The 18,285-nt window shown below is 42.1% G+C and overlaps 2 protein-coding genes across 4 annotated transcripts in view; one reads left to right on the forward strand and one right to left on the reverse strand.

Annotated features, from left to right (window-relative positions):
- tes (testis derived transcript (3 LIM domains)) overlaps positions 1–7,895 on the reverse strand; it is a 12,581-nt gene extending 4,686 nt beyond the window's left edge. Inside the window, exons 1-5 of the mRNA XM_084059404.1 lie at positions 7,706–7,895; positions 4,900–4,985; positions 2,418–2,994; positions 968–1,565; positions 669–745 (exon numbers count right to left, since the gene is read on the reverse strand). Of these exons, the coding sequence (XP_083915530.1) occupies positions 669–745; positions 968–1,565; positions 2,418–2,994; positions 4,900–4,985; positions 7,706–7,732 (1,365 nt within the window). The 5' untranslated portion in view covers positions 7,733–7,895. The remainder of the gene's footprint in view (positions 1–668; positions 746–967; positions 1,566–2,417; positions 2,995–4,899; positions 4,986–7,705) is intronic.
- A 1,025-nt stretch (positions 7,896–8,920) lies between these two features.
- On the forward strand, positions 8,921–17,502 carry cpa5 (carboxypeptidase A5). Of its 3 annotated transcripts, XM_084059324.1 has the most exons (12): positions 8,921–8,996; positions 9,938–9,996; positions 11,418–11,499; positions 11,817–11,951; positions 12,555–12,659; positions 13,021–13,122; positions 13,380–13,481; positions 13,849–13,959; positions 14,466–14,556; positions 15,349–15,548; positions 15,990–16,074; positions 16,734–17,501. In XM_084059324.1, the coding sequence occupies exons 3-12, from the start codon at positions 11,485–11,487 to the stop codon at positions 16,919–16,921; spliced, it is 1,134 nt and encodes a 377-aa protein (XP_083915450.1). In that variant the 5' UTR covers positions 8,921–8,996; positions 9,938–9,996; positions 11,418–11,484; the 3' UTR covers positions 16,922–17,501. The 3 variants fall into 3 exon arrangements, with proteins under 3 accessions (XP_083915450.1, XP_083915451.1, XP_083915449.1); XM_084059325.1 differs by lacking the exons at positions 8,921–8,996; positions 9,938–9,996 and adding an exon at positions 9,608–9,872 and having other exon boundaries at positions 16,734–17,502; XM_084059323.1 differs by lacking the exon at positions 8,921–8,996 and having other exon boundaries at positions 9,857–9,996; positions 16,734–17,502.
- Positions 17,503–18,285: the final 783 nt, after the last annotated feature.

Raw genomic sequence — 18,285 nt, forward strand, 5'->3', positions numbered from 1 at the left:
TCAAATATTATGTTTAAGAGTGAGGATCTCGATATAACCACAACACTCTTACGCAAAGCCTGTCTAATCTTTCATCAAAATTAAAATCAGCACTGAGTTACATAAAGATGATGTAATTAGAATAAATCAGACTAGGTCTTCCTTGTAGCTCAACTAACCAACTTCATATGGTTTGACTGGAACTTCAGGGCAGCTGAACACAATAAATCACCCCTCTGTTTAAAAAAGGAAAAAAACGTTTCCAGTTATGAGTCACAGTTCAGCATGAATTCAAACTAAACCCATCACTATGCAGAGCTAACATGCCCTGCTCTAGATGGGCAAGCAAGACCGACTCATGATTTAGCCTTTGGCTCCACCTTGTGTTCAGTATAGGAACAACATCATTATTAACTTCTCTAGTGCTTTGCCTGAATTGTGATAAATACTTACGCCTCTTGAGTTGCTGTTATTTCCACCAGTACAAAATATATATTTTTCATCAGTTCGTCCGACCAAATTGCCTCTGCAACCGGGTCATATGGGACACACATGCCAAATTTGAGGTTATTTGGTCGGACAGTTGCCGAGTTATGCCCGGGATAGACAGACATACAGTATACAGGGTTTGTGAATTAATAGATAGATAGATTAGATTAGTAGTGTGCCATTGGCCATAGGCTACTTACAAATGCCTGCTGAGGAAGTCCAGCTTGTGGAGCTCCAGGGATGCCCATGGCTCCAGCAGTACTAGCAGTGCCCATGTCTCTTGGCCCAATCTCCGGTCCTCCAACACCACCACCATTGCCAAACCCAGCACCCCCGACATCCGCACCAGTACCACCCACCATCCCAGGCCCGTAGCCCGCACCAGTACCACCCACCACCCCAGGCCCGTAGCCCGCACCAGTACCACCCACCACCCCAGGCCCGTAGCCCGCACCAGTACCACCCACCACCCCAGGCCCGTAGCCCGCACCAGTACCACCCACCACCACAGGCCCATAGCCCGCACCAGTACCACCCACCACCCCAGGCCCGTAGCCCGCACCAGTACCACCCACCACCCCAGGCCCGTAGCCCGCACCAGTACCACCCACGACCCCAGGCCCGTAGCCTGCTCCAACACCAGCCCCAGCACTGGGTCCTCCAACACCACTTCCAGCAGATCCAATTCCCGGTCCATAACCACCAACACCACCAGTACCGGGAGCAGTAGCCACGCCTCCAGGGGCAGCCCCTCCAACACCTGCCCCCACCCCTCCAGGTCCTCCAACACCAGGTCTTGTACCTGACCCAGGCCCTCCAGGCCCAGCTCCAACCCCTCCCTGCCCTACAGCCCCAGCCCTAGCCAGGGCCATCTCCTCAGGCAGCATGATGTCTCCCATGCCAAGGGCCTCATCCTTGTACTTGCGGACATACTGCTCCATCTGCTTGACCTCGGCGGGGCTCAACTCGTGGCACTTGGACGGGTCCTGGTCGTGCTCCGGAAGCTGGCAGGCCATCTGCTGCCGGCGGTATGCGGCCCCCTCCGAACCGGCCACCGGCCGCTTCTCAGGGGGGAGCAGCTCAATGTAGCGCACCGCCTGGCAGCAGGGGAAGGAGATGGAGAAGGAGATAAGTTAGGTGTGTGGAGAAGAAAAGTGATGAGGATAAAGTAAACAGAGTCCACGCTGAATGAAAAGTGAGTGAATTGAAAAAAAACATGGGAGAATGTGGAGAGAGAGAGAAGGATAAGCTATGACAGGAAGCCAGAGATACTGAAATAGACTAAACATAGACAGATACAGTACAGGGAGTTCTTAAGATTCCTCAACTTGTGAGAGACATTAAAGTCCATTGAGATGCACTGACTGATCGCTTTAGTGATGAAGAGGCTGACCGAGGCAGTTGTCATCACATATCATAACTTCTGTCTAATCAAAGCTGGTGTTTCAGAGAGTATGTCTGATTGTCTGTGCAGAAGTAAACTGCAATTTGCGAGGGAGCTTTTCATGAACTAAATGCACAGATTTATGTTTTTTCTTTAATATAACAGAGACCTATGGTGGACAAATCATATTCATTACAATCCCCAAGTGTTCCTACATGAACGGTGTTCAACTGAACAGTGAACCTGATTATCTGACACAAATTGCCATGCAACTTCAGAAGGTCAACGTAATTCTCGCTCAACTCCCAAGGGATTCTATTCTTTCCAGGTGCTGGATGGGAGCTTGGTCCACTTGGAGGTCACAGAAATTAGAATCACATACTGGAATTTGAAGGGGCACTAAGCTGATAATGACAAAATGAAAATACCTTATGTATTCTGTGTATTCGGAGCTTGCCTTCGCAAAATTAGCAAATATCTGTGTAATGATTGTGCCGATATTGTGCCTTTAATATATTAACCAATTATTCTGTTCTAAACTATCTCTACCAATAGCCAATCTTACCAGATACTTGTTGGCCACTGGGGGCGCCCATTCGTATGTCACAGACTTCATGGGCACATCTTTCTTGACTGGCACCACATTGGCTGCTGCGGTGTTGACGGTTATTGGCACTCTGCTAGCCTTGACTGCAGCAGCACTGGCTGGCATTGGCTGGCCATGGGTGCTGGCTGGCACTGCCCAAGCACTGGCACGCTGCTGAACAGACCCGGCAATTGCACCAATGGGCTGTACAGAACCAGCAGCAGCACTACCAGGCTGTACAGAACCAGCGGCAGCACTACCAGGCTGTACAGAACCAGCGGCAGCACTACCAGGTTGTACATAACCAGCAGCAGCACTGGGTGGTGGTACAACAGTGGAGGAGGCACTGGGTGGTACCACGTACGCAGTGGAAGGGCCGCTGAGGCTGATGGTGATGGTGTTGCCCCTGTAGCTGGGGATTCCATCCGTCTTGAGCTTGGCGATGAGGCCTGTGTACTTGGTGTCCTCAAAAAGCTTCCCCACCTTCTTGTTCTCCTCAGAGATCATCTGGACGTCATGCTCCGCCAGGCCACACTTGCAGTTCCGGCAGATCTTTCTGTGGAGGAGGAAGGTCAGGGAACGATGATGGCTTCAACATTATTTTATCGTGCAAAGCCCAACAGCCAAAGTGGCAGATAGACTACAAGAAAATCACTTTCCTCTTGTCTTTGACAAGGAACAGGCAACGATGCTTGCTGGGTAAACTAATTAAGCTGTGGCTTGCCTTAATTCACCACCCTGTTATTATGAAATGTGTTGTCTTATGACCTACACTTATACATTGTTTGCTTGCTCTCTCTCTCTGTGCATGTGTGTGCGTGCATGTGTAAACTAGAGAGTAGAGAAAGCACAGGGTAAGAGAGAGCAAAAGAAAGGGAGACAGATGGAGAGTGTTTGTGTGTGATTGTGTGAAAGAGATGAGTGTAGGCTGACAACACTGGGAATGTGAAAATACTCAGCATGTGTTTACACCATTTAACCACTTTTCAAAAACACCTCACATGCGAGTTTAGAGATCTGCTATTTTTGATCATTTTCACCACATAACATGCCCAAAATAGGAATGCCAGGGTGAAAGTGGTTAAACATCAACCCTCAGAGGAAGAGTGAGAGAGAAAGGTGAGAGTGAGAACTATTGTGACTTTTGTTTTTGCACTTTTGTAAAATTGTTGAATTGTAAGCCCTTTCCTTCACAATAATTCAACAAGTTTTGAGAGCTTTAAATGCAAACGTTTGCACTTTTGACAAGTCCTGGCACACACACTTGCCTTGCATCTCCTGAGAAAACTATGTCATTAGTTACTGCGGAACTGCTAGACATGCTCAGGCATGAATGGAATCACAAATGGCAAGCATACAGAAGAAGCACTTATACTCGTTCTATAAACGTTGTGAAGTTGTTTACACCCTGCGTCAGCTGTATGTTTATAGGCGATAACGTCATGTGGTGATAATGACATTCATTAATATAGCCCAACACCTTTCCAAAGATAACACGGGCACTTTTTAAATAATCTTTAACATTGGAATGTGTGGGGACTCACTAACTCAAAAGAGCCCTATGTAACTTATGTACAGTTATGTACAGGGGGGGAGAGAGAGACAAGAAAGGTGGGAGAGAGATGGGATGACATCGGGTTGGATTCGAACCTAGGCCTTCTGCAGGAATTACCATAGCCTTATGCTATATTTATCTTATTTCTATGGAGGCTAATACCAAGCCTTTAATACCAAGCCTCCAATATCTGCCAACCACATAAGAGTCCTGATGCCATATTTATATTTCCTAGATAATACAGTTGCATGGTGCACATTTTCAAGTACATAGAAGTTAGTAAAACCAATGCAATCTATGTAAAATATGCTTGAGGGCCTATTGAAACACTTGCCTTGCAGACATTACTGTACAAGTGTCTGTTGGGCAGTTTTCATTTTCCATTTTAAAATATCTACACACTGCCTTTCATAGTAAACAGATGTTTCTGCCTTCAGGGTAATGTCGTATTGTAGACAGAGCGCAATGTGGTAAAACTATATATTATAAAAAGGATAGGAAATGTATCAGGCTTAAGAATATGAACTCCAGCATCTCTATTCTGGGTATGCCATAAAAGGCCAGCACTCAGAAAAAAATGGGCTAACATTCAGCGAAAAATAAAATAACAGACCTTTAAGCTCACAATTAATCGCAACACATCACGTGTGAGCTGGTAGATCTGCTATTTTAGCTACTGACAATGAAGTATACAGGGGTTTAAGTGGTTAATAAAGCTAATTATACAGACCACTTAAAATATGCCTTGACCAGCTCTGATACAAGATTGGATCAGGACCCTAGTCATACCTGGGAGCTAAGCCAGCCCAGCACTTCGGTGATTGGTCCTTGCCTTGGTTGGGAATCCCACCAGCACCTGTGCATGGACTCAAACCTGCTCATGCTTACAATAGAATTTGTACAAACCTCCAGAAATGCAACTCGAAGCCCTCACATTTGTCCTTGCATTTCAAACAGGCTGCTCCAGCGCCAAAATCATGCCCCAGGGTCATCTGAAAACAAAGCAGATCAAAGATATTAGCTATCATGGCTTTGTTTTGACTGCTTCAGAGATTTAATATGATGTTGGCATTTGCTTTGGCAAAGGCATAAGCATTGCCACAAGTTGGGAAAGAAGCCATAAGATTTATTACAGGAGCTTAAAGTTGAACAAACAAGAAAGAGTTTCATGCTTTAAAGATTTTCAACATTATATAGTCTGCTTTTTCTTGAAGAAAAAATAACAATAACCTTTGAGCAAAATTCTTCCTTCACAGAAAATATACACCACCATCTAAGGATTGCTTTCTTTCCAAACAAGTCTTAATCCTTCTGAAGTTGAACCCAGGGTGCCCCTCTCTCTCACATCTGCATCCTTTTGTCTGACTTCAGTGTCAAACACCACTGCTGTCCGTCTCAAGTCGTCATGGCTGCCTGTGACCATATATGGTCAAGTATTCCATGATATTGAGCCCCCAGAAGCCTCTCAACCACGCGGCCCTGCTGTGAAGGAGAGATGCCTTTTGGGCCAAACGGCACTCACTCATGGATGTATTAAAAGAACTCACTGCTGAGGAATGGAGACATTTTCTGCTTTAATATTTAGACCAACCTTCAAAACATCCACCAATTAGGCTTACAGTTGACAGGTCTCATAATAATAGTTATTTTACCATATGCGCCCCTAAAACCAAAAAATACTAAGATAACTAGAAAGATGTTTAGGGACTGAATGTCTATTAAAATAAATACAAGTACCGACCTGAAGATTGAATCCAACTAAATGATATATATCGTATTTGATTTGTTTGAATAAGAAATAGTTAAACAGGGCCAATGAGCTAAACTAAACTATGTGAACAACCCCCCTATCTTGGAACTTGATGACTGCCAAATTGTTCAAGTCTTCAATCTTGTCTGGGCCACACAAAAGACAAATGGATATTTCTGGCTGATCTCTTTTAGTCTCCTTCCTTGGAGTCCATTACGAGCTGATGTTGACTTCAGTGACTGTTTGCTATGACTAAACTATGTAGTCAGTGTAATCAGTCTTGATGACAACAATCTACAAAGAGGCTTTTGCATATACATTTCACATCCCAAGAGTCATTTTCGTGAGTCACTTTGTGAGACCAGCCCTGGTAGATAATATGCTGACTCTCCAGGTAGAGCAGTGCTGGGGAGTACTTCACTGACTCACTGGTTATACAATGTGATACCATTAAACATGAGATGAGATGTGACCACATGAGTTTATGGCCGATGAAAGGCTATGGCCAACAAAGCAAACTTTTTGCTATGATCTGACCTGTGTAATGCTGCTATGAGATGAAGGGCCTCGACCAGCGAGATGTACATTTTACAGGAAATACATAAAATAACTGTATGGAAATTCAGCAGCTATTTTGTATGTATGCCAATATGGTGGATTTTAGATTGGACATGACCTTCAAAAATGAAGTCTGTTTGATAGTGGCAGACAAAGTAGCCATAGCCACTACCAGAAACCTAATTGCAATGCAAACCCCCAGAATAATGCTCTCACATTTCATAAACGCTGATTCCTTATAGAGCATAAAACCAAAACACACACAGGCCAAAGACATTACAGCTTGCAACTGTACTCCAACTCTGTGATTCTATTATAATGACAGTCAGAGAGGGGAGTGATTGTGGCAGTGCTGGTCAGCGGTCACAGAAAGGGGACTTCCTAAAGATGAAGACAATGGAGACCATTGCAAACCTCTCTTCTAGTGAGGATTAAATACACAGCTGACAGACCCAGCCTGTCTGGGTCATCCAGCTTGTCACACCCACTTCCAGGCAACAGCTCTGTTGACAGTCTTGGACTCTTTTCAAAATAGTGTTTGCACGTTCTCACTTTTTGGTCCGTACATCTACATATACGTTCAAATTTCAAATATAAATTGCTTACCCCATGGCCACGGATGTTACAATTATGTACGGCTCCTCAGAAGTACCCGTATCTTCCGTATTGTTCAATAAGAAGCATTTTAATCCGATCGGTCTCCATTTCCTCTTAGAGTTATAATATATCAGAGTGCAATACACCTCCCAACCGATAGGGTCACGCAGTTGGAAGCGTACGGAGAAAATGGCCACCGATCGGATTGAAATACTTTTTATTGAACAATACGGAATATACGGGTACTTCTGAGGATCCGTACATGATTGCAACATGCGTGGCCATGGGGTAAGCACTTTATATTTGAAATCTGAACGTTTATGTAGATGTACGGACCAAAAAGGGAGAAAGTGCAAACACTATTTTGAAAAAAGTCCAAGACGGTCATATCATTATGATCGATGACCGTCTTGCGAGCCAAGGCTAGTAGAGTCGTAGTCGACCCACGTGGAGTATTCTTTTTGTGAGATCAGACATCACAGCTAACATTTTAAGCAATATTCCAGTCAGGAGGAGAGAAATGCAATTACGCAAAAGTGAACAAGACCCAAGCTTAACTGTAATCATAACAGTGTTACTTTTAACATGACAGGAATCTGTGTGTACAAGAGTCACCCACCCGACTCACTTAGAAAAATACAAATCAACTTATTGAAAAGTGATTTGGATCATTGAAGCTGGAAGGTATAGCTTTTATCACCACCTGTCTGTCTGTCTGTGTGTGTCTGTCTGTCTCTAGATGCAGGACCTTCTGCAGGGCGTTACCCATCCCGTCGTACTGTTTATCTGGGACAAACGAACACTTACCTTCTTTATTTCTCGCTCTATCTCCATGTTTCAGAGACTTTTCACTCCGGTTGAAAAGAAAAATACGAAGAGTTTATCTTGAAGTCGGTGTCAGAAACATATGAGGCAACAAAAATAAAGAAAAGCCCAACTATAAAGCGGTAAGACTTTCACTTCGGACGGAGGTCCCGTCTAGTTCATTCAATGTACAACACGGTACTTCCGCTGTTGATAGCTGTCTTTCTCCTGACCAATAGGAACGCGAGGAGCGGCGAATAAAACTTATCACCGCCAATCACCTCCCAGGAGGGTGTGTCTGTTCTGCTCGGCCGAACAAAGAGTGATTACAGTTTGAGCTGCTTCAGTGCTTTTTACTGTACAATGTCATCATATTTGTTTTAAGTTATTGGCAGTATTTACAGGGTATTTTTGTATTATTATTTAGGCTTAATCATGTTCAATGTTGCAATGGGGCAGTGAAACAACTTTGTTGCAGTGAGTGCCACTGCCCTTTAGACTGATTAGATTGTAAAGGGTGCAGTGTCCTTCATCCGTCTTTGACACACACACACACACACACACACACACACACACACACACACACACACACGACACACCCTGCTACAGCTGATGTGTGAAGTCCACAGATGTAGTACATATTTTAAGCCCCATGCAAGCAAACAGCTGCCATATCACCACCCAGAGGCAGGAAGTATGCAATCCTGTGGTTAGAAGCTTCCTTTACAACACATCATTCAAAGGCAAAAAGCCTGTCACACCCAGAGTGCTGTGACAAAACTTACACAGAATGGTGGAGAGATACTTTTCAAATGTTGAATTGACCTCAAGTTCTGACACTGGTTTCCATCAACTCTTATGTTCATTTAAATTTTACACAAATTCACAACTTGCTTGGAGGTTCAGCTGAAAGTAAACAAACAACTCCATTATGGACGATCAAGTGCATTGCTCAAGGGTCCCTCCACAGTGGAAAGTACAACCATCAAAGTGTCATCATTTTGTCTGATCTTTCATTCATGTCTTTGTCTCTTTCTGTCCCTGACTTTGGAGGGGCGGGCAGGGGCCCCAGCTGGTACTGCTGGTTTTCTTTCCTAGGGCCTGACTTATACTTACAGAAGAGTAGCTGCACCCAGGGTTGCTCACTGATCATAGCATTTCCACAAGCTCACATCACATTGCAGTGTGACACGTGAATACTGTATGTCAGATATTTTTGGAGGACGACACCGGTGTGACACGTGTAATCACCCATAACCCTGATTAGACAGCTATAATTTCAAGGTAACACAAGGTAAGTGAAATACATTTCCTGGCAGGATGGAAAACCAACACTACCAGGGGTCCTGTCTCCAGGATCAGTTTTGGGAACAAGTCTGTAAATCAATAATCCTTCAGGAGCTATGGAAAATGTTAACCTGTCTCTTTGCTGTTCCTGTGCAGCCAGTTATGTTATCTGCTGCATTGCATAATATCTGTACATACATGACTATTTTAGATTATCTGCAGTGGGATGTTAGTGACTAATGCCAGCAACTTGGGTTGTCTATCAGAAACCTAAAATGATTACATATTTCTAAATAAATATGCAGTTGAAGTTGCTGCCTTCTGTGCTAGTACTTCACATGTTAGTGTATGTATGTATGTATGTATGTATGTATGTATGTATGTATGTATGTATGAATGACTGCTTTACATTTGTTGTGTGCCTATTACAGTGTTGACCATAAAGGAGGAAGTAGATATTACTTTTGTAAACTTTCGTAAAATGTATTTCTCTTTCTTTCTCTCTCTCTCTCTCTCTCTCTCGCTCTCTCTCTCTCTCTCTCTCTCTCTCTCTCTCTGTCTCTCTCTTTTTCTCTCTGTCTGTCTCTCTTCCTCTTTCTCAATCTGTTTATACGTATCAATTGAGCAAACGTCTGAAGATCAGTGGCACGAAAAGCAAATCTTCACTCTTCAATCTCGAGGCAGAAAAAGCTGAATTTAAGCTGAAGCATGTAGAGAGACTTTTTGTAGAACCACAAAAGTTATTCACACTTATGACTAGCTGAAAATTGGAACAAGTGTTTCATTTGCTATCTTGAGGCTGGCGTGTGAAAGAGAGCAGCTGCAATGCGATTGCATCCATCACCTTAAGCAAGGCTGTGGTTGGACATGTGATCCAGGTCAGGTACAGTATAAAAGATAGCAGTTGCCCGATGTCTTTCTGCTTGTGCTTTGTTGTTCACGATGAAGGGGCTGCTTGTACTGACCGCGCTGTTTGTAGCCGTTCTCGGCGAGGACACTTTCGAGGGGTAAGTGGACCAATGTCTCTTACAATATAGGATTAAAATACCACTACTCTATTTGGATAAATGTAGTTTCATTGATAATGCATAACTTTATGAATGTATTTTCCCCATGGATACCGATTATTACGAAACTAGAGTGAGATATAGCACAGGGAAGCGGGCTGTGGTGGGATATCCTAGGCCTGTGGGTAGGCAACAGACCAACCAGAACTGGCCCACCAGAGATAATATCTGGCCCAACATACAAACATAGTTTGTAAATGATTTACAATATCTAACTGACAGTCCCACATATAGGCTATAAAGTCTAAATAGAGATTCTATCCCCACATGAAGAATGCTTATTATACTTTTATCCATGTTGAGAGTAAGTCATAGGCACAGAGACAATCACACAAATCTGTGAGTGGAGTGCACTGTGAACTGAACCCCTAAAAGTGCACCTGGACCAAATAGATTTGAATTAGAATTCTTTGAAATCTCTGTTTTCACTGTCAACTTTCCTATTTACACTTTTGGGTGAAAAATGTATCTTGGTTTAAAAAGAAAAGTGTTTTTAACATGCCTGGCTTAAACGCTACACTGTGTCTCTCCGAAGAGACCTTGAACAATAGAAGAGCTCTTGTTCTGAGCTCTTATTTAACTCAGTTTGAAAACGATTATGACTGCATTTGTATCTGCACCTGTAATGTTTGATTGCACACACAGTTCTGTCAGTATGCAGTTATATCACAGCAAATCTTTATTTATTATATATTTTTTTATAGTAAGCCAAATATAGTTATTATTGTGTATACAAGGCAGTCTGTCCTAAATTCCAGTTCAAATTAGCCATCTGGTCCGCATCAATTTAATAGACTAAAGAATAAATTAAAAAAGGCCAAACATACATACCGACCCCTGTCTCAGGCCATGAAAGGGGAAAAGTTGTTTTACCTTAGATTGTCTGCTATTCTGAACAGAGAAGACAGGGTTTCACAACTCTTTAAAGTTAACATTCGATTCACTTAATTTATGCCAACGTGGCGGCAGTGGCTGTCTTGGAACTGCAAGGTTCCTGGTTCAATCTCCGGCACCTCCTGTCTTCATGTAGCGTTCTTGAGCAAGACACACAAACTGTTCCCAATGAGCAGGTTGTGTCTTGTATGGCTGCCTCCACTGTTGATCTGTAAATGTAATGCACATGTAATGTGCTTTGGAGAAAGGCACTATAGAAACACAGACCATTCGTGTATTTACAGTAATATGATCTAATATTGATTCTGAGAAAAAGCCAGTGCAACACTACATTGTATAAAACTATTGATTTTAATCCTAGTGATGCTTAAGCAGACCCATTGAACAGCATGAAAAGCTTTTCTCCTCTTGTGGTCCGAAGCTGAGACACTGGATGAAGAGCAGTGATTGTGTTGTGTTCTTCACAGGCACCAGGTGCTCCGCGTCACTGCCAAGGATGAGGGCCAGCTCCGTCTGATCCGGAGCCTGGAGGACATGGAACACCTGCAGGTGGGCCAGGAGTTTTCATTAACACATTAACCCTGGTGTCCCTATTTTGGGCATGTCGTTATAGGCAAAACGTTTCAAAAATAGCATCTCAGAGGAAATCACATTTCCTGAAATGAGTAAATCACTTAAAAAACAACAACAGTGATGAATGAATGAATTAATCATGACAATGTAAACATACTTACATATTATAACTATGTATAATCTGTAAATTTCACAAAAGTCCTTTGAAAAATCATCATGTCACTAGTGTCTAACCTACGGTTGCAAATGTTCAGATCATCCTTTTAATGGATAATTTGCGTCTTTCCTCTCAGCTGGACTTCTGGAGGGATGCCACAGATGTAGCCACCCCCGTTGATGTGAGAGTGCCTTTCCATAGCCTGCAGGCTGTCAAAGCCTTCCTGGAGAATCAGAACGTCCAGTACTCCATCATGATCCGTGACCTGCAGGTAATAACACATGGATTCTCAAAGAAGAGACACATTTGTATGGAAGGTTTATGGAAAAGCACTAATGAACTTTACTATCAGCTATTATGTGGTGTAAAAAATAAACAGTAGACAATAGATTGATGAGTTAATTGCTTTAGTAGATACATTTATAAAAGCTGGTGCTTTTATCCAGCGCAGATTACACGGACGGAGGGAACAGTTAGTTTATAGTTTATAGTGTTACAGTTCATAGAGTTCCAGTTGTTCCAGGACAGTTGTGAGGACTGGAGGTCTGAGGGAACTCATCTTTAAATTATAGTCTTTTTGAACCAAATAGACAACCCTTCCAAAATGACTCGGGGACGAAGTGGAAGTGGGGAAAAAAATAGCTGAGAATCTGACAGGGAGACAGCATACTGGGCAGGTACAGGAGATGGTTCTGGTAGGATTTGATGCCAGGCATGGAGAAGGCTAGTATGAGACTCCAGAATTGTACAGTAGGTCTCAGTGCACTGTCACTGGCCAAAGATTATTTACTTTTGGAAAATATTATCCCAATACATAAAGCTTTGTCATTCCATTTTGAGTAGCAACGCTTGACCTCGTGCCCTTTGCCTGCAGGCCATGTTGGATGAGGAGAAAGACCAGATGATGTCTGCTGCTCGCTTTGCCCAGCCCAGGGATACTGAGGATTTTGACTATTCCAATTACCACACCATCAGCGAAGTTAGTACGAAAACACATACATGCACGCACACACATGCACGCACCCACCCACCCACCCACACACACACACACACACACACACACACACACACACACACACACACACACACACACACACACACACACACACACACACACACACACACACACACACACACACACACACACACACACACACACACACACACACACACACACACAAGCACAAGTATTGTACATGAGAACTACTATATGAGGCCACAATATGTGATAATGATATCTGTAACAAAAGGGTACAATGTTTGTTGGAGTCTCAAGGTTAGAGTCTGCACAGCAGCAGTCTGAGCTGACTGCAGAACCAGTAGCTTTGTCCTTTCTTCAGATCTACAGATTCCAGGACATGCTGGTGGCTGAGAACCCCAGCCTCGTCAGCAAGATTGTGATTGGTCAGAGCTACGAGGGTCGTCCCATCAATGTGCTCAAGGTATGCAGCCTCCAACAGATGCATTTTGAACAGATAAATAATGTACCACCATGTGAAAAACATGATGACTCTATTCCATTCTATGCCAATGCTTACACCATAATTGGTATAGTAAAGGGATAGTTGATAATACAGGTCCTGCATTGACAATGTATAAAAATAATAATTAACCCACTTCCCTCTTTGTAACAGACAATATCCCACAGTCCATATTTCTCTAAAGAAGTTCTGCTCATGTACAACTTTCTCTTTCATAGTTCAGCACTGGTGGAACCAATCGTCCCGCCATCTGGATCGACACCGGTATCCACTCCAGGGAATGGGTCACTCAGGCCAGCGGTACCTGGTTTGCCAAGAAGGTGCTTAGATAGATAAATGTACTTTTTTCACCCTTTTAATTTTTACTTTTTTTTTTTCAGGATTCAAGCCGGTAAATAGTAAAACCCTAATGATTTCTCTCCAGTTTGTATTAGCCAAGCAAGATTCCAGCAAGATTCAATAGAGATTACACCATGTAGTCAGTGGTTTATTACTCATCTTCCTCTTCCTCTTTTGTAAGATGGAACATGCTTAGAGACAATGATGCATATTCAGTGCCTCAATTAGCCAGATGGGGGCGGTATAAGTAAAAGTCAAATTTGTAACAATACAGTAACTATTAGACCGTGACACTGACAGCTACTGGGTTCTACTGAATGACTTCTTCTCTTTCACTGGCTGCCGTAGATTGCGACTGACTATGGACGTGACACTGCCCTGACTGCCATCCTGAACAAGATGGACATCTTCCTGGAAATTGTGACCAACCCTGATGGTTTCGCCTACACCCACACCGCCGTGAGTCCCTCATGAAATCCATATAGAAAAGATATGTTTTGTTTCAACGTATGCATCCTCTAATAGAAAGAGACAAGTACACAACAAAATAACATGTAATAACATGTGATTTGATTCTCCATGCTATAGGCTAGACTGACGATTAATAATGAAAGTTTACATTTCTAATATTATTATCACTACTACTATTATTAATATATTTTCCCCCCAAAATTGGTAAGTAGCATTTTGGGAATTCATTATCTATACTTAACTGGTTCTCAAAGTGGCGTTCAGGGACCCTCAGCGTTCCTTGAGCGAGTTTTTTTAATGGACCCTTAAAATAAATATTCATATTCTATAGTTTAGTACAGTCCCTTGCCATAGTCTGTTTGGCAAATTGGTTGATTATACAATAAATAGTTCACTATTTATTGTATAGATTTGTGACACTAGCTGGCTCACTAAATCCAAAGCAATAAACTCTATTAACCCACTAATCATTGATTTATTGATATTTTTTACAGAACCGTATGTGGCGTAAGACTAGGAAACCCAACCGTGGCAGTAACTGTATGGGAGTTGATCCCAACAGAAACTGGGATGCTGGCTTTGGAGGTAAATATACATTCATATTATTGTTGTGATTAATTAACTGTACACATTAATTACTTAATCAAAAAATAGATGTAATGACATAATTTTAAATGAAAGCACAACACATATAATACATACAGTGCAAGCAAGAACAAATTTGAGCATTAATTTAGTTAAGTATTGCTACCGTCATGTTCTCAGGCAGGTTTTTCTTTCGTCATTTGTACTGGAATCCGCACTGTCCGCATTCACTAAGAATAATAATGCAGGACAGATGCATGATAATTGATTGAATATGGTACAGGTTTTCCCTCCACAATGTTATTTCTTCACTAATGAAAAGCAGAAACCAAGGCACTCCACAAGTATTATCATTATAATGCTTTTATCGAATTGGCATGTTAAAAATGGAACAGTTAACCTTCTATAATACGACCTTTTATTATTTGGGGAAAAAAGGTTATTTCACCTCATAAAAATTCAATGTTCATTAATTCAATAGTAAAGGGACCAGGAGGCCTGGAAGTCAGCCTATGGTAATATTGCCTGAACAAAAGTGGTCTGCACAACGTTGCCCTGAGGCAACAAACACAGTTTTAGTTCATAAATAAAAACAAAACAAGTCTTTAAGCAATCAAACATACTTCTTGATATACTCATACGTATATGTTTTGACATGCATGTGCATAAACCTAAACATGTTGATATTTCCACCCTCACTAATCGATTTGCTCCCTCAGATAAGTTTCGGCAACGTGGCCTATTTATCAGGAATTTGTTCTTTTTTCATCGTTTGAATGTGTTCCCTCCTAGGCGCCGGTGCCAGTGGCAACCCCTGCTCTGAGACCTACCGTGGACCCAGTGCTCACTCCGAGTCTGAGGTCAAGTCCATCGTGGACTTTGTGAAGGCTCACGGCAACATCAAGTCCTTCGTCTCCATCCACGCCTACTCCCAGATGCTGCTGTACCCCTTCGGATACACCAGGACCCCTTGCAAGGACCAGCCTGAGCTGGTGCGTTGAGTCGCGTTGAGTCATTAGTTTAACTCCGCGAGTGTACGAATGGAACCAAATGGACCTGTAAGGGTCCATTTGGTTCCATTCGTACACTCGCAGAGTTACAGACATGCATGTACTTGTAAGGGTCCATTTGTACACTCTCAGAATGAAATTAACACAGTGTTTAGAGAATGAGCCAAAGTGCTCACAAGCTCTGTTATGACTTGGAATCTTATTTTGCATTCGCTCACCTAGATTTTTACTCCATTTTTGTTGTTGCTCATCATGATCATAGTGACTCCATAATGTAAGGGCCATAGATTGAACAGAGCTGACTTATATATAATATACAAAACATACTATTTTGTAACATTATAGGCTTAATGAAGTTTAGAATGAAAATTCAGAACATCTATGGTACAGTATATCGTAATGTTTGTATGTTTCTGCCCACAGCACGCACTGGCTGAGAAGGCCATTACTGACCTGGCTTCCCTGTATGGCACCCGCTACAGATATGGAAGCATCATCAACACTATCTGTAAGTCTAATCAGCATATCCCCCCCCCCCACAACATATACAACATCTGGCTGGATTGCTATGGAATTTTCTGTGCAACTTAATGCTTCAGCTGCATCATACTGTTTTCTCGTTCTCACTCATTTTACACATACTGTAGGCCACAGGCCACATTGGTCAAAATGTGACTTCACGCAGGCCATATCTGTGTGTGCAAGCGTGCTCCAAACGCTGAAAGGCACAAAATGCCCTATCCGGTCACAACACAGAACATTATGGATAACGTTCTTAGGCTACTGGGTCTAGCAGAGAAAAGAAATGTGTGTAGTATAATTTATTTGCATTTCGTACTTTGTTTGTGTATAAAGGAGCTTTCCATCTGCAGTTTACAACCACCCAACAGCGACCAAATTTTCCAGTTGCACACAAGTTATCTAAAAATCTAAATCTAATCTTGCCATGGGCTCAGCTAGGATCAACATTACTGCTTTCAGTGACCTCATGTCAATACTATATTGCCACAGTGCCACCCTTTGACAAGCACAGCCTCAAGGGGCAGCTAGCAGGGCATTTAGACTATATAGGCTCAGAGGGCCTAATAAGCTCGGAGCCACTGGCCTATTGTACCACTTGTTTACAACAAAATAAACAAGGATAAATCATTGCTTGTCTCACTTCAGACCAAGCCAGCGGTGGAACCATTGACTGGACCTACAACCAGGGTATCAAGTACTCCTACACCTTTGAGCTCAGGGACACCGGTCGCTATGGATTCATCCTGCCAGCCAATCAGATTCTCCCCACTGCCAAGGAGACTTGGCTTGCTCTGATGGCCATCATGGAACACACCAACAGGAATACCTACTAGAGGACTCTAACAAAGACAGCTTTTAAGCCCGATTCATACTTCGTCACGCGACAGAGCATAAATCAGGCTTTAGCCTGCCAGTGGAACACCCTCTGATATGTCATCAGTGGAAGATAATTGTCTATTTAATAAACAACGGTATTAACATAGTCTTCCTCAATGTTATATGTATGCCAATGACTCCATAAGATCAATAAATGGTATTATTATAAACCTCTTGTGTATATGAGCTGGAGTGTTAAATGGCATGCAGGGTCACATACACAACACATATTATATTCTTAAACCTTCATATTGTTCACTATTATACATCTCTCAGCATTCAGTATTCACAACCCTGTGTTCAATAAAATGTATGTCTTATAAGACTTATAACATATCTTATATTCCTTAAATTTCACACATAATCGTTTTGGGCAGCAATTTAAGAATTACACTGTATACTGTCACCTGGGATCAATTTGATCCAGGATGGTGTAAGATTAAAGTATTTCTATATTGGTTACTAAGAACAGAAACGTATCTAAGCTACTATTACAATAGATTGAAAGAAGAGCAATGTTCCAACATAAATGACCCGATGGTGCTCAATTCATGATTTGACTTTATTATTTAACATTCATGTACAAAAGTTTGAAATGTGATCAGTTAACGTGGTTTAAGACAGAGTGAATCAGTTCAATGACAGCATTTTAGTGGAGCTGCTAAGAGAAAAATCGTTCACTTTGTGATGCAAGCATGAAATTTGGTACATTTACTCTTCAAACCCCACTCTTTTCAAAAATACCGCTGGCCACGCAAAATTCCAAAATGGCGGCCCACAAATCCAAGATGTCTGTCCAAAAGTTAGGTTTTTCCTTTATAACTCAAAATGTATTGATTTTAAGCACCATAAATGTATTAAAGTTGAATATAAATTTGGGCATTGCGGATATTTTGGTACCAAGTACATGTCTGTATCTATTACGGTTCTTGAGATACAGCATATAGGTACTTTTACAGACTCAGGAGAGTAAGAAATGTGTAACATTGATTGTTAATAAGTGAATATGGTGATATTTGGTGTTATTTTCATAACCTGTTATTTTCAGTATGGTTATAACATACAATTCTAAATCCAAGATGGCGTCCAAGATGGCTGCCGTTAACTTGAAGTAATCATATCTTAGCAACTATGATACTTTTCTTTTGGCGTGCATATGTTTTTTGGTCTATGAATCCAATGGGGCCATTGCAGTACAGAATTTAGACGTTGATAAAAGTGGATATTTTGGTACCTAGTGCATGTCTATATTATTGCGGTTCTTGAGATACAGCTTATAGGTTATTTTACGGAATCGGGAGAGCATAAAAAAGAGGTTTGA

This window comes from Gymnoscopelus microlampas (genome assembly GCF_963454915.1).
Source record: "Gymnoscopelus microlampas genome assembly, chromosome: 6".
NCBI lineage: Eukaryota > Metazoa > Chordata > Actinopteri > Myctophiformes > Myctophidae > Gymnoscopelus > Gymnoscopelus microlampas.

Bases quoted from the DNA above. Each gene is read 5' to 3' on its own strand.
- cpa5 (XM_084059323.1), top strand. From the start codon at position 9,932: ATGAAGGGGCTGCTTGTACTGACCGCGCTGTTTGTAGCCGTTCTCGGC. The intron at 13,482-13,848 runs GTGCTTAGATAG...TGGCTGCCGTAG, and splicing joins GTACCTGGTTTGCCAAGAAG to ATTGCGACTGACTATGGACG. The intron at 13,960-14,465 runs GTGAGTCCCTCA...TATTTTTTACAG, and splicing joins TCGCCTACACCCACACCGCC to AACCGTATGTGGCGTAAGAC.